General features: G+C 40.1%; 1 protein-coding gene across 4 annotated transcripts in view; it reads left to right on the top strand.

Annotated features, from left to right (window-relative positions):
* Positions 1-13,882, top strand: part of kiaa0825 (KIAA0825 ortholog) — a 447,094-nt gene that overhangs the window by 160,186 nt on the left and 273,026 nt on the right. For all 4 annotated transcript variants that reach the window (XM_060836740.1, XM_060836733.1, XM_060836749.1 and 1 more), the window contains exons 14-16: positions 3,029-3,211; positions 7,941-8,162; positions 10,583-10,985. In XM_060836740.1, the coding sequence (XP_060692723.1) occupies positions 3,029-3,211; positions 7,941-8,162; positions 10,583-10,985 (808 nt within the window). The remainder of the gene's footprint in view (positions 1-3,028; positions 3,212-7,940; positions 8,163-10,582; positions 10,986-13,882) is intronic.

The raw sequence follows: 13,882 nt of genomic DNA, 5'->3' as shown, positions 1-13,882 counted from the left end.
TTAACTGGAGCTAAAGTTAATCAATCAGTGAATAGGATCTAAGAAGTTTTGACATTGGGAAACAGAGTTTTGGATGACCTCCAGTTTATGGATGGTAGGACACTAGACAAGAGTGCATTTGAGTAGACAAGTTTACTTTTAACAAGGCATGGCTGAGAACTTCAGCAACAGATGAGTAGAGACGTGTGATTTTATAGATTGGCAAGAAGTGATAGTCATAGTGATGGTTTGGATGCATTTGGAAAAGCATTTTTCAAAGTCAAATATGTTAGGACTGGATGAGCAGGAGTTGCCACCAACTAACTACGAGGAAGACTGAAGAAATACTTTCTGTCTCAGCCTCAGCCCTCAACTCACAACTCAAAACTCTATTACGCATTCACCATCTACATTATTTTCACTGCCAACTATCTGTAGTTGATGTAGACAATTTCCAATTTTTGATGTCACTCAGGAAATTGTGTGGTTATCGAGAATGAAGTGAAGTAGAGCTGGATGTTATGAATGCACATGTGGACATCAACACTGTTTTCAGATAATGCTACCAAGATTCAGAAAGGGTATGAGATGTGGGAGGGAACCAAGGAGAAGTATTTTGGAAGACATCAATGATAACGCAGTATGGACTATGCAGAGAAGCCATTGCAGATGGCTGTCAAAAATGTAACACAATAGGTAAGAATATAACTAGGTCAGTGCAGTTCCACTAGCAGGGTGACAGTGCAGAAGGGTTGAGGAGAATGGTATGGTAAAATAAAAGCTGCATGCATGACAAGAAATATGAGGTTTCATAATTTACCTTAATCACACAGAGGTCAACAAAGCATCAGTTGTGGCGTCAAAAGTTGCCTTGCTTGATACTATTGCAGGTGTGGATTCATTATTGGAGTAATTCCAGCATGGGGTTCTCAGAAAGATGAACACCCATTGGGAATTGACAAAATATTCAACAACCTTGGAAAAGAAATAAATGTTCAAGATTTGCCACTATGCAAGGTTGATCGGATTAATTTCTTTTTTAAAAGTCTGATTTTGAGGAAAGAATGATTTTGAAGAGGAGACAATACCTGAGAAGAAAGAACTATTAACAACACCATTAAAATAGTAGTCAAAAAGTATGGTGCTGGAAGAGCTCAGCAGATCAGGCATTCCAGATGAAGGGCTTATGCCCGAAACATTGATTCTCCTGCTCCTTGGATGCTGCCTGACCTGCTGTGCTCTTCCAGCACCACACTTTTTGACTGATTTTCAGCTGCAGTCCTCACTCTGTCCTCATTAAAATAGTGACCAGGGAAGGAGTGAATTGTCAACATTTTCGTAGAAATAGAATTGAAGGAGCCTGAGATGCCTCATGCAAAATGAGCTTGATGATGGCATGCCAAGACAGAGGAGAGAAACTAGAAAATGAGGTTAGTTCATTGCCTACTCAAAAGGACACTTTGCAGAAACATGGCCTGTAGGACTAGAGAAAACTTACAGGCGATCTCTCTCTGATGTACGAATGTCTGATATACGAACGTTATCACATATAGAGGTATAATTTTAAATATCAACATGTGAACATTCCCCACACTTACAAACAGCTGCTTTATGTGGTCCTGCAATGTGTTCCAACTTGTGAACAAAATAACTTGCAAATGGACTCAGGAACGGAATCTGTTTGCAACCTGGGGGATTGCCGATATTTTGAGTCTCACAAAAATGCCTGCATCAATCATTATAATCTTGGATGCAAAAGTAATGGGAAGCAACATTCAATAAAAAAGAGAATTGATTGATTGACAAGTGAACTGTGATTGGTAATGGTGACTAACAGTTACCTGCTAAGCTTTGTTTAGATTTAAACCAGGTAGGTTAACTTCAGTCAAGGCATTGCCCTGAAGAATGTACCAGAGAATGTTTGTTACCTACTAATGTGCACATATTATGCCTATCCACAAAGAGTTGGGTCTTGTACTGGCCAGACCATGCAAATGCACCACACTGCAAGCCTGACTGATGATCTTAAATTGGTTGTCAGCATAATTCTTAACACATTTGGGATTATTTAACAAATGTTGCCGGAGCAAACACAGATTGATTCAATATGGTCACTAGCTTGTCTGTTGTTAATGCCTGCGAAGTCATGCTATTGATACAATCCACTCGTCTTTGGGGTGTATGGTCTGTATTTGTCTTAGGTAGCTCACACATTATGGAAGACATGAGCCTTGAGGACTAACCCCAGCATCAATGTAACCCAGCAGTTTGTTACTTTTACACATGTCAAAAAGGTGTTCTTTTTAACTTGCTTTCAAGCAATGCTATTCAATCAGGCTGAGGAGCAGGTCTAACAGTTATGAATTTGGACCACATTTTAAGAATTACATGCATTTAGTTGATTATAGTCAATTTTTACAGATGAGTAATATGATATATACATTTCAGTACATGTGATTCTCAGCTATAGACCATATCCAAAAGACCGGCATATCATATCAAACAGCTGTTCATAACAGGCAAGTTACTGACTATATTCAGTTAACCTATACTCGCAAAACTCAAAATATATTGTCTAACATTATGTCTGGGAAATTTTGTTAAAAAATCCAGATCCAGCTAAGAATTATACAGACAATCACTTTAAGACAGTCGAGCTCATGGTGTGGTGCACTTGTGTATAAGTGAAGCTACACATGTTCTTTGCAAACAGAACAGTCAGGCACGTTATATCTGTTTCAACGACATGAAATAGGTAACTGCATTCCCTAGTACAATCCTCAGGGCAATGTCCTGACCACTTAGAGTCAATCTGCCTGGTTTAAACGTAAACAAAGCTTGGCAGTTAACTGTCAGTCATGATCTCACTGGTGTATTCTCCATTCTCCTCACGTCATCTATGTGTCCCTCTTTACAATGATATTCATATATCTCCTCATAACTGCAAGACAGAAAGCTTCAAAAGTTTTTTTTTTAGCGATGCCCACATTCTGTACTGCTAAACAATGAAGATTTATTCTGAAAATATATTGCTTGTTTTGTGTTCTAGCTATTGATGAAGAAAACTTTAATGATGTTCAGACAAAGGGAAAAACTAATAAGCAATCCAAATTGATAGAAGCAATCGTTATGGTGATGATATACTCCAAATCACTGCCCAGATGTCTCAGTATTGTTCTTGAAGATTATATGGACAAACACCAGATGTGGAATCAGCTGTATTACCTATCAGGTATGATGTTAAAACATTCTCCTTTATTTCAGACATCTTAAAGTATTTCAATGCTTTAAAATGGATCTGCAAAGTGAAATACCAATTTTTAAAGGAACAGAACATTTCCATGTCTATACACTGATACTCTTTTGATTTTTGTTTTCATTTTAGTTGTAAGCTAAAACAAATTATTGAATGGGGCTGAATTTGTTGCTGCTACAATTTTTAGGAAGCAGTGGATGAATAGCATTTTCTGTTCCCTAAATCTAAACATTATTCCAGAATTATATTTTTTAAAAACTGTAAACCCGGGATATGTATTTTTTAGACAAATTCCAATCATGAGTGAATGCTTTTAAATGTTGGAATTTTAAGATGACTTGAAGCAAGTGTTAAAAATTATTTCTTATTTTTCTGGTGTATGAATATTTACAACTGGGAACATGACAATATTATAAATTACTTCAATGTTTTAGGAAGAGAGTTTCCTCATTTTTGTTTATATCACATTAGCATTATGTAAAAGTCTTTATGGAAATATCAGAGTAAAATAAACAAATGGTAGTCATTTTATATGTAACTTTAAGATACTTTACTTTTGGTTTTGCTTCCCGAAGCTTCTCACATCAGCTCTGTTAGCTCTTTGATTCTAATATACAGGGGAACCTCGATTATCCGAACTGCATGGACGGGCATTATTTCGTTCGGATAATTGATTGTTCGGTTAATCAATTCAATGCCTTTTCTCTGGGACTTGGGAGTTTTTTATTAGGTCTGCTCCCTGTTCAGGAGACGAGCAGCAGCACTGGTCACACAAGGCCCTGCCCCCAAACCCCATCCACCCCCAATCCCATCCAACATTGCCTCCCCCAAACTCTCCCCCCAAACCGTCCAACACCTAACCCGCCTGCCCCCACAACCCTGTCCAACACCCCCCCCCCCACCCGTCTGTGCCAAAATCCCATACAACACTGCCCTCCGCCTGCCCCCAAACCCCATCCAACACTGCCTTGCCCGCCCCCAAAACCCCGTCCAACACCACGCCCACCCCCAAACCCCATCCAACACTGCCCCTGCCCATCCCCAAACCCATCCGCCCCCCAAACCCTGTCCAACATCGCCCACTCACCCCCTAACACAGCCCCTCACCTGTCCCCCAACCCCGTCCAGGGCAGTCCGACTGGACACCAACAGTGAGACTGCTGCTACTTTTCTGTGGTAAGTCTCCAAATAGCGCACCCACGCACACAGACAGCTGCACACACAACTTTTTGACTGCAACTTTTTGACAAGTTCCACCTCTGCCCTGTATGGAACAATATTAGAGAGAACATCTGGGGAAAGGGGTTTAGGGTTGACTCCTATATAGAACTCCAGGGAGTGTGGGGGGAGGGAGAGAGGGCAGGAGGTCAGTCATTTGGAGACGGTGCCTGGGCTCTCATCTATGTCGAGAATGTTCTCGGCAGAGATCGTTTTTAATCAGTGTAAACAAAAGACGTGATCAGGGTTGAAACAGCTCTTTCATGGAATCTTGAGATCTCCTTTGGATAATCCAATATTTGGATAATTGGTATTTGGATAATTGAGGTTCCTCTGTATACAGTTGGCTTACTGATTTTCAGCTCCTTAACATCATGCCAGACAAAGAAATTAAGCATAATGTTTTTTTAAGAAGTAAAATAATATTGTGCTTGTTTGCAGTTTCTCTTTACTTAGTTTCATTCTTCTTCTCTTCACTGCTGAAGTAATGAACAAAAATCTTTTATCGTCACCGGCTTCTTCGCAGTCTCAACACCCAAGTGTAGTTGCTGACACAATTTACTTGCTGAATGTAAACCTCAAATGCAAACATGTCTAGACCAGTTATCGGACACCTGTGAGGATTATGCAAAGAGAATTAAAATTAAATAACCAATTACAAATCTGTTACAGAACGATGTTCCCATGGGTGTTCAGACCAAACATGCATTCCGAACTCACACTTATTAGCAATGAGACTGGCTCGGCAGTCTTCAGGGAAGCACCCACAAATTGAACACCTCCATACTTGCCAACTTAGAAAGGAGTGGAGGGGGCGGGAAGGGGTCGAGCTCTAATGCTGCCAATTAGAACCTCGGCAGTCCCATCAGCAGACATTTCAATTTTGAGACATACTCTGAGGTGCACATTTAAATTAAATTATCTGGAAGCAAAATCAGTCAACTCCTCAGAGAAGAGAGAAACCCAATAGGTCGATCGGGCCACAAGTGGAAACTTTCCTGACTACAACCACAAAATTGCCCCTGGTTGTTAGGCTAACAATGTTAATTGGCTATTCAACAACATGAAGCAAGCTTCCCAGCCTGATTGTGGAAAAGTTTCCTTACAACTGGGTTTCATTAGGGAGCTATCCTAATGTGGTATGCTTCCTCTTTCCTTGGCCACTTGCCAGCCCCGAGCCTTGCAAGCCTTCTCAGACTATTTAAATAATAATTGTTATTTTAATTGTTATGGAACCCCATGAGAATGACCATATCATTCAAGACCTTATCAACAAGAAGAGGAATGCTCCTTATGCCTAACAAAACAATATCACCAACAAGGCAAAAAGGAGAACTCAACAAACAGCAAATATAGTGTTACAAAGAGGAACAAGGGAAATAGAGAACCAATGGTGGACTGAGAAAGCTAAGGAGTCGCAACTCCTTGCCACCAAATCTTGCAAACAAACAGTGTCACCAAGGCAATGTACAGACCTAACACCGTTGGCCTTAAACTGGTGCAATGTAAGGATGAAGCTCCTTTGAGACCTATAAAACATTAATTTCTGATGGAGAGAACTCCTAGTCTGCAGTACAGTCAGAGTTGAAGATGTGCTTGAGGAAATGCCCCCAATTCCCTTTCAAAAAGTAGATTCACAACTTTACAGGCTTTTAAGTGTCATTGGATACGCACATGGACGAGAATGGAATAGCGTAGGTTTGATGGGCTTCAGATTGGTTTCACAGGTCGGCACAACATTGAGGGCTATAATGTTCTATGTTCTATGCTCTAAAATGTTCTAGAACTCCCATCTAGTGTGACAGAAGTTGAAGTCACCATTAGATAGATGCTGGAGTGGATGGGATTAAAACTTGAGGAGCAGAGCGTAACCGTCTTCTCCACCAGCTGTGCCTTAAAATCTGGGACAAAGAAGCAATTTCAGTTGATCTCAGGGATGCTGCCTTTGTCACCATCTTCAGGAAAGGAAACAAAGTGGACGATGAAAACTATCGAGGAATCTCCCTACCCTTCACTGTCTGGAAGATCATCGCACGAATCCTTGCTAGACATCTTCTATGAAGAAATCCTTCCTGAAAGCCAGCTTCTGACCAAATCATGAAACTATGGACATGATTCTCACTGCCAGTTGTTCCAGGAACAACACCAACCACTCTACATGGTCTTCATCGATCTGACCAGGCTTTTGACTCAGTCAGGAGGAAGTGACGACTGCAGAAGATGGAGATCAGAGCTGAAAAATGTGTTGCTGAAGAAGGGCTTCTGCCCGAAACATCGATTCTCCTGCTCCTTGGATGCTGCCTGACCTGCTGTGCTTTTCCAGCAACACATTTTTCAGTTTTCACTCAGTCAACCAGGAAGTACTATGGAAGACCTTACTATAGGCCTTTGAGAAGTTCTGTCAGCAATGTTTGAGATGGATTCTTCATATCAGCTGGGAGGATAGGTGTACTGACATCAGCATCCTTGAAAAAGCCAGTAGTGCCAGCATCAAGGCCATGATAATTTGAAACCGACTATACTGAGTCAATCAGGTGCTGAGGATGCCTTAGCAAATCATTCTTCACCCAGCTCAAGGAAGGCACTTGAATGAGAGGAGGTCAAAGGAAGCATTTTAAAGATAGCCTGAAGGCTTGATGATTGGAACCATCGAAATCAATTTAGACTTTGGTACCTGACAACAAACATATTTCTAAATAATCGCTTGATATAATACAGCAATACTATAGCTAATGAAGAAAACAGTTAGAGTTTATTAGAGTATTTATGAGCATACAAATCTACAACAGCTTCTGTACTTTACAAGTATTCCACTTCCATACTGTCCTGCGAGTGATCCAACTTTTGTGGCTTCCACATATTAAATCCACATGATCTATCTGATGCTAAGGCTTTCAGTCCAAACTCATGTCTGACATATCCTCAACACACATGTTTGCACTACTTGATGCCCTTATGAATGGCCGTTTGCAATGTGTACATGATACCACTTAGCCTTTAGGAGTATAGCAGATTTTTTATGTACATTTGGCACTGGACACTGGTTCTTAAATAGACCCCAAAGCTATGAACATAGTTTGTGATCTCTAGTTAAGCCACTTTGGCCAGATGGGAGGGCCTACTGCTGCCCTGCCTTGGGAACTGGACTGCCCACCTTTACCAATGGAAGTGTCGTTCTTTTCCCAGCCCTGCAATCGCCAACCCTACTACTACTGGAAGATTCTGCCAGTAACACTGTACAAATTGGTTGGCGTTAAATTAATTAGAATTTCAAACAAGGTGATTACTTACTGTAATCAAACCTGATATTCTTGCTTATCTTTGTAAAGTGGAAATGAATAATAGTAAGGCAACTGGGACCCATTGCAACTGAATTATTTTTGTGTTAGCAAAAACTGACCTACTTCGCAGGAATTCAGTTGTCTTGAATATTAACTGTAATGTATTTTAACTAACCAGAGATGACTAATATTCACACCTTTTGCAGTTGCAGATCAGTCAAAGGTGCTAAGCTGTCTAAAACTCCACATATCCAAAGCAAACAAGCCAACTCTAAAGCAGCTGATCTCCTTGCTACTAATGTGGCAAGCAGTAGAGAGTCATGGAACATGTCATTATAAACAAATGCTTCCTGAAAGTTTGCTCAATAAAATTCCTAAAGAATGGGATTATGTACCAACGGAATTGAAAAGAAGAGAATCTGGAAAAAGTAGGTGCCTTTTTGTTGAAGTTGATAAATTCAATCAAGTTTTAGTTCTGAAAATGAACCATGCAGAACCTAGCAACAAATTATTTTGTAAAAATAATTATTTGAATAGGACAAAGAATTAATTTTATTTGAGTTGTGTTGTCAAACAATACTTAGCTAGGAACTAATATGTTGAAAGATGACAATTAAATATTGTTAAAATATTTGCTATACAGTCAATGTCTACTTTCCTGAATTAAGTTAATTTCATTATAATCCTTTATTCATTAATGGGATGCTAACATAACTGGCAGGTCCAATATTTCACCTATCTATTTAGGAGGCAATTACCAGGTTTTTGACATCATAATAATGAAAGAATGGCAATATAGGTCAGGTTTTTGTGGAGTTGAGTTGACAAAAAATAGCAACTGGGATCCAATTCAGTGATTCCCAATCTTATTCCTTCCCAATTTTCCCCAAAATCCCTTTATGTGTGCAAACTGGTTTGTGGCATGGGAATGCACCTGATCTTCCTGACCGGGGCAGCTGCACTGCAAGGAATGGTATGTCCTACTCCTTCAGCAATTTCCATGAAATCGGGCCCATCCCACCCCCAATGCTAAAGTATGGTACTTTCGTACCCAATCATCCTTTGAAGCAATAGATCCTGTAGTGAATGAGGGGAGATCAAATTAAGGTATTCAAGATGATAAAAGGTATGGATAAAATAAATGTGGACCCAATGCTTCCTCTGCCTCATCATAGTATTAGGGAAAAGAATAGCAAATGTAAAACAGAGTTGAGAAATTACTTCTCGCAAAGGGTTGTGAATCTGTGGGATTCGCTACACCAACATGTGGTGGATATTGGGACAATAATTAAATTTAAAGAGGAGATAGACAGATTCTTAATTGGTAATGGGTTGAAGGGTTCTGAGGAGAAGGCAGGAAAATAAGGTGAGAAGCATAACATCCATGATCGAATGGTGGAGCAGACGCGATGGGCTAAATGCTTCTATATCTTATGAACTTAATGATACTTGTATATGTTTGACAAGAAGAGAACTATGCTAAAAGTGCAAATCTTAAAAAAAGTTACGAACAGGTATGAGAAGTGTCAATCATCCAGACCCTTTAAGGTTTTAATATCTGAAGTTCTGAGGCACTGCAACAACTTAAGCTTGAGTCAGCATACATTCTGAAATTCTAGAGATCAGAATTATTAATCAAGCTGGGACACTGCTGCTGATCCAACCAGCTGTTGAACCTCTGTTTGAACCTTGGGGGGGATGTGTCACACATTGGCATAATGGAGCAAGAGGCATGAGATGACGAGCATGAAGTGCTATGGGGCATTTGAGCACCATGAGGTGACATGGATGGGGCATTGTGTGCACATTGAGGGGGTTTGTGAGGGTTGAGGTCTTCAGGTCCCTTTTCTGTTCTTTATTGCAGGTGGGTGAGCCATTAGGACATCCTTTCTCTGCAACCAGTAGCCCTTGGCTATATCCAAGCTCTTCCCATTGTTGACTGGCCCGACTGCAACTGGCACCCACCCCATTGGCAATGAGCATCCCTCCTTTAGAAATGGTATATCCCCAACCTGGCATGCAAAGTCAGGAATTTTCTAACACCTACTACCTATTCTTGAGAATGAACGTTTGACCACAAATTCTTCCTAATTCCTTTCCCACTGGATCAGACCACATTTTAAATTTCAGGTGGCAAGAACAACTACTGATGCTGGTGGGTTCCTCAGTAAATATGTAGATCAGATTGAAATGGCATAATTGAGGTCTGGTGTGCCAATTAAATTGGTGGCCTAAGCAAGAGAATGATGACTGTTGTTCTGGTAGCTCAAACAGACGCGGGCTAGTAGTCATTGTCAAAGAGATATACAGCACAAATTTTTCAGTCCAAAATGTTCATGCCAACCAGATATCCTAAATTAATCTAGCTGCATTTGCCAGCACTAGGCCCATATCCCTCTCAACTTTTCCTTTCACTTACCCACCTCAATGCCTTTTAAATGTTGTAATTGTACCAGCTTTCACCACTTAACACAAATAGAGTTTGCACACTCTGTCTTTGGCAGTGGCGTTCTGCCACCAGGGTCTTTTGTCCTGTCCCCTCCCTCCTTCCTCTCAAAATAGTGCATTCTTCCTGTTTTCAGCAGGAGTAAAGGCCTGGATATAGAAAACTGGACTTAAAATCTCTCTGTGCCTTGACCTATCAATTTATGTTTACCTCGGCATCTTGCACAGAGCAGTTCCATCCCAGTTCCATCCTTAGATCCCAAAATCTAAGTTCATGACAGAAAATTACACTGATAATAGTTTATGAATAAACAAAACATATAAGTTTACTGTTAGCATATAGTCCCATAAGATATTTTCAGCATAATAATACTAATTATGATCCTTAATATTATCTTTTCAGATTTGACGAAACTGATGGCTCAGGCTGTTTCTGTTGTAATTGGTAACCTACCTGCAGCAATTGCTTCATTGCCTTGCACAATTAAATACCTCTTCAACTTAGCAGGAAAGAAACTTCATAACAATAATCCTGAGCTCAGAAGATCATGCCTTCTTTGCTATGTTACAATTATTTGCCAAACTCTTGAAGACGGAAATGCCATAGAGCTTTTGACAAGTGTTACAATAGATAAATGGATAAAAGATAAACTGAGTTTGTTGAGTGATTGCCTTCAGAGCATTATGGGGCAGCAAAAGGAAAATTCCAAACCTATAATACACAAGGTTATCAATTCTCTGGAAAAACAGAAACCTAAATGGATTGAATCCCAGCTACAAAAAGCAGGAGAATTGTGCACAGAACAGTGAGTAACAGTTATAATATACTGCATTAAAATATTGTTCAGGAACATGCATTTCTAAATAGTTTGTCATTAAATTATAATTAAACTAATTGTGTACAATTCTGGTCTCGTTCCGATCGGAAGGATGTTGTGAAACTTGAAAGGGTTCAGAAATGATTGACAAGGGATCTGAGGGGCACCTTTTTCACACAGAGGGTGGTGCATCTGTGGAATGAGCTATCAGAGGAAGAGGTGGATAGGTTCTTCATGAATGAGGGGATCAAGCATTACAGGGAGAAGACAGGAGAATGGGATTGAGAATCTTAATAGCCATGATCAAATGATGGAGCAGTTTTGATGGGCTGAATGGCCTTATTCGCCCATAAATCTTATGGATTTATAGCAGAGCAGGAATCCTGTTTTGTAGTTTCACTAGGTTAACACATCACTTTTAACAATACTTGAAGCTGATTCCAGCATGCCCTCCACCACCCTCCATTGAACCAGGACTGAACCCCTGGCTTTATGATAATAATTGAGTGGATAATATGCCAGACCATGAGGTTGCTGATTGTGTTGGAACTTAATTCTGCTGCTGATGATGGAGCTTATTACCTCATAGATGCCCAGTCTTGAGTTGCTAGATCTGTTCAAAATCTGATCCATTTAGCACGGTAATCGTGCCAGGCAACACAATATACGGTATTCTCATTATGAAGGTGGGACTTTGTCTTCACAAGGATCGTGCGGTAGTCACTCTTACCAACACTGTTACGGACAGATGCAGTTGTGGCAGGCGGATTGGTGAGTATGCGGTTAAGTATGCTTTTCCTCTTGGTTCCCTTAATTTTGACACCAGATGTTAGAAAGAAGGACTTTGTAGCATCAAAATAGAGGCAAGAGAGAAAACCGAGAACTACAGACCTGTCAACCTTGCATCAGTAATGGGGAAAGTGCCAGAAACTACGACACAGGATGTAATAAATGGAAACTTAAATAAAAGTGATCTGACTGAACATAGTTAGAATGGATTTATGAATGAAAAGTCATGTTTGACAAACTTGTTGAAGTCTTTTTGGAAATGTTACAAACAAAGTTGATGAAGGAGAAGCAATGGATTCAGTATACTTGGATGTTCAGGGACCTCTTGATAAGATCCCCTAAAGGAGTTAACTAACAAAATTAAAGCACATGGGGTACAAAGTTATGTACTGGCATGGATTTATAACAGGCCGGAAACAGAGAGTCAGAATGATGGGTCATTCTAGAATTGGCAGACTGTGCCTAGTGGGTTACAAGGATCAATACTTGTCCCTCATTTTCTCACAGTGTATCATTGACTTGGATGTGGGGACTAAATATGGTATTTCCAAATTTGCAAATGATATAAAGCTAAGCAGGGGATATATGTTGTGAGGAATGTGTAAAGAGGTTTCAGGAGGACTTGGACATAACAGACTCAAAACGTTAACTCTAGTTTTCTCTCTCCATTGATGCTGCCAGACCTGCTGAATTTCTCCAGCATTCTTTGTAATTGTTTCAGACTGTTCAGTATTTTACCTTCATGTAAATACAGCAACTATTAAGAAGGCAGATAGAAAGTTAGCTTTTATTGCAAAAGGATGACAGTAAAGAAATAGCGAAGCTTGATTAGGCCAAAACTGTGCATTTTTAGTCTTTTTACTACAGGAAAGAATTATTACTATTGAGGGAGTGCAAGAAAGGTTCATCAGACTTGCTCCCAGAATGGAGAGACTGTCCTATAAATTGAGATTGTACAAAATGGGCCTGTACTTTCTGGGGTTTTGAAAAATGAGAAGTGATCCAATTGAAACCTTCAAAATCTATCCAAGGGATATAGAGGGTAAATGCATGTCAAACATTTCCCTGGTTGGGAAGTCTATAATCATGGTACAGTTTAAAGCTAATGGAGATGCTATTTAGAACTGTGATAAGGGCAAATGTTTTTACTCAGAGAGTGATGAATCAGTGGAATTCTCTACCCCAGAGACTCAATCTTTCTGCAGATCTCAGTAGAATTATGATTACCATTGGCATAAAAGGAATAGGATGTATAAAAGACATTGAAGTGTTCAATCATCCATAATCATATTAAATATGAACCAAGCTCAAGGGGCTGAAATGCCCTACTGCTGTTCTTATAAATAAATATAAAATTAGAGAGCAGCTTTATACTGTCAACTTTTATTGGTCGGGGATTGAGTTTTGGAGCCACGAGGTCATGTTGCAGCTGTACAACACACTGGTAAGGCCGCACCTGGAATATTGCATGCAGTTCTGGTCACCGCAGTATAGGAAGGATGTGGAAGCTTTGGAAAGTGTTCAGAGGAGACTTACAAGGATGTTGACTGTTATGGAAGGAAGATCTTACGAGGAAAGGCTGATGCAACTGAGGCTATTTTTGTTCGAGAGATAAAGGTTGAGAGGTGATTTAACTGAGACATATAAGATAACCAGAGGGTTAGATAGGGTAGACAATGACGACCTTTTTTCTCAGATGGTGAAGGCTAACATGAGGTTACATAGCTTTAAATTGAAGGCTGATAGACTTAGGACAGTATTAGGGGTAGTTTCTTCACTCACAGAGTATTAGGGGTGTGGAATGGCCTGCGTGCAATAATAGTAGACTCGCCAACCTTAAAGGCATTTAAATAGGCATTGGACATACATATGGATAATAATGGAACAGTGTAGGTTAGATGGACGTCAGATTATTTTCACAGGTCGGCACAACATCAAGGACCGAAGGACCAAAATCTGATTGAAGATTTGTAGCTCGGGTATCCGTTGTTGTGGTTCTGCTCGCCGAGCTGAAGTTTTTGCTGCAAACGTTTCGTTCCCTGGCTAGGGAACATCATCAGTGCGGTGGGAGCCTCGTGTGAAGCGCTGCTTTGATG

Source organism: Hemiscyllium ocellatum, chromosome 2 (assembly GCF_020745735.1).
Source record: "Hemiscyllium ocellatum isolate sHemOce1 chromosome 2, sHemOce1.pat.X.cur, whole genome shotgun sequence".
In the NCBI taxonomy this organism is placed as follows: Eukaryota; Metazoa; Chordata; class Chondrichthyes; order Orectolobiformes; family Hemiscylliidae; genus Hemiscyllium; species Hemiscyllium ocellatum.
This window is presented reverse-complemented; position numbering and strand designations above follow the sequence as displayed.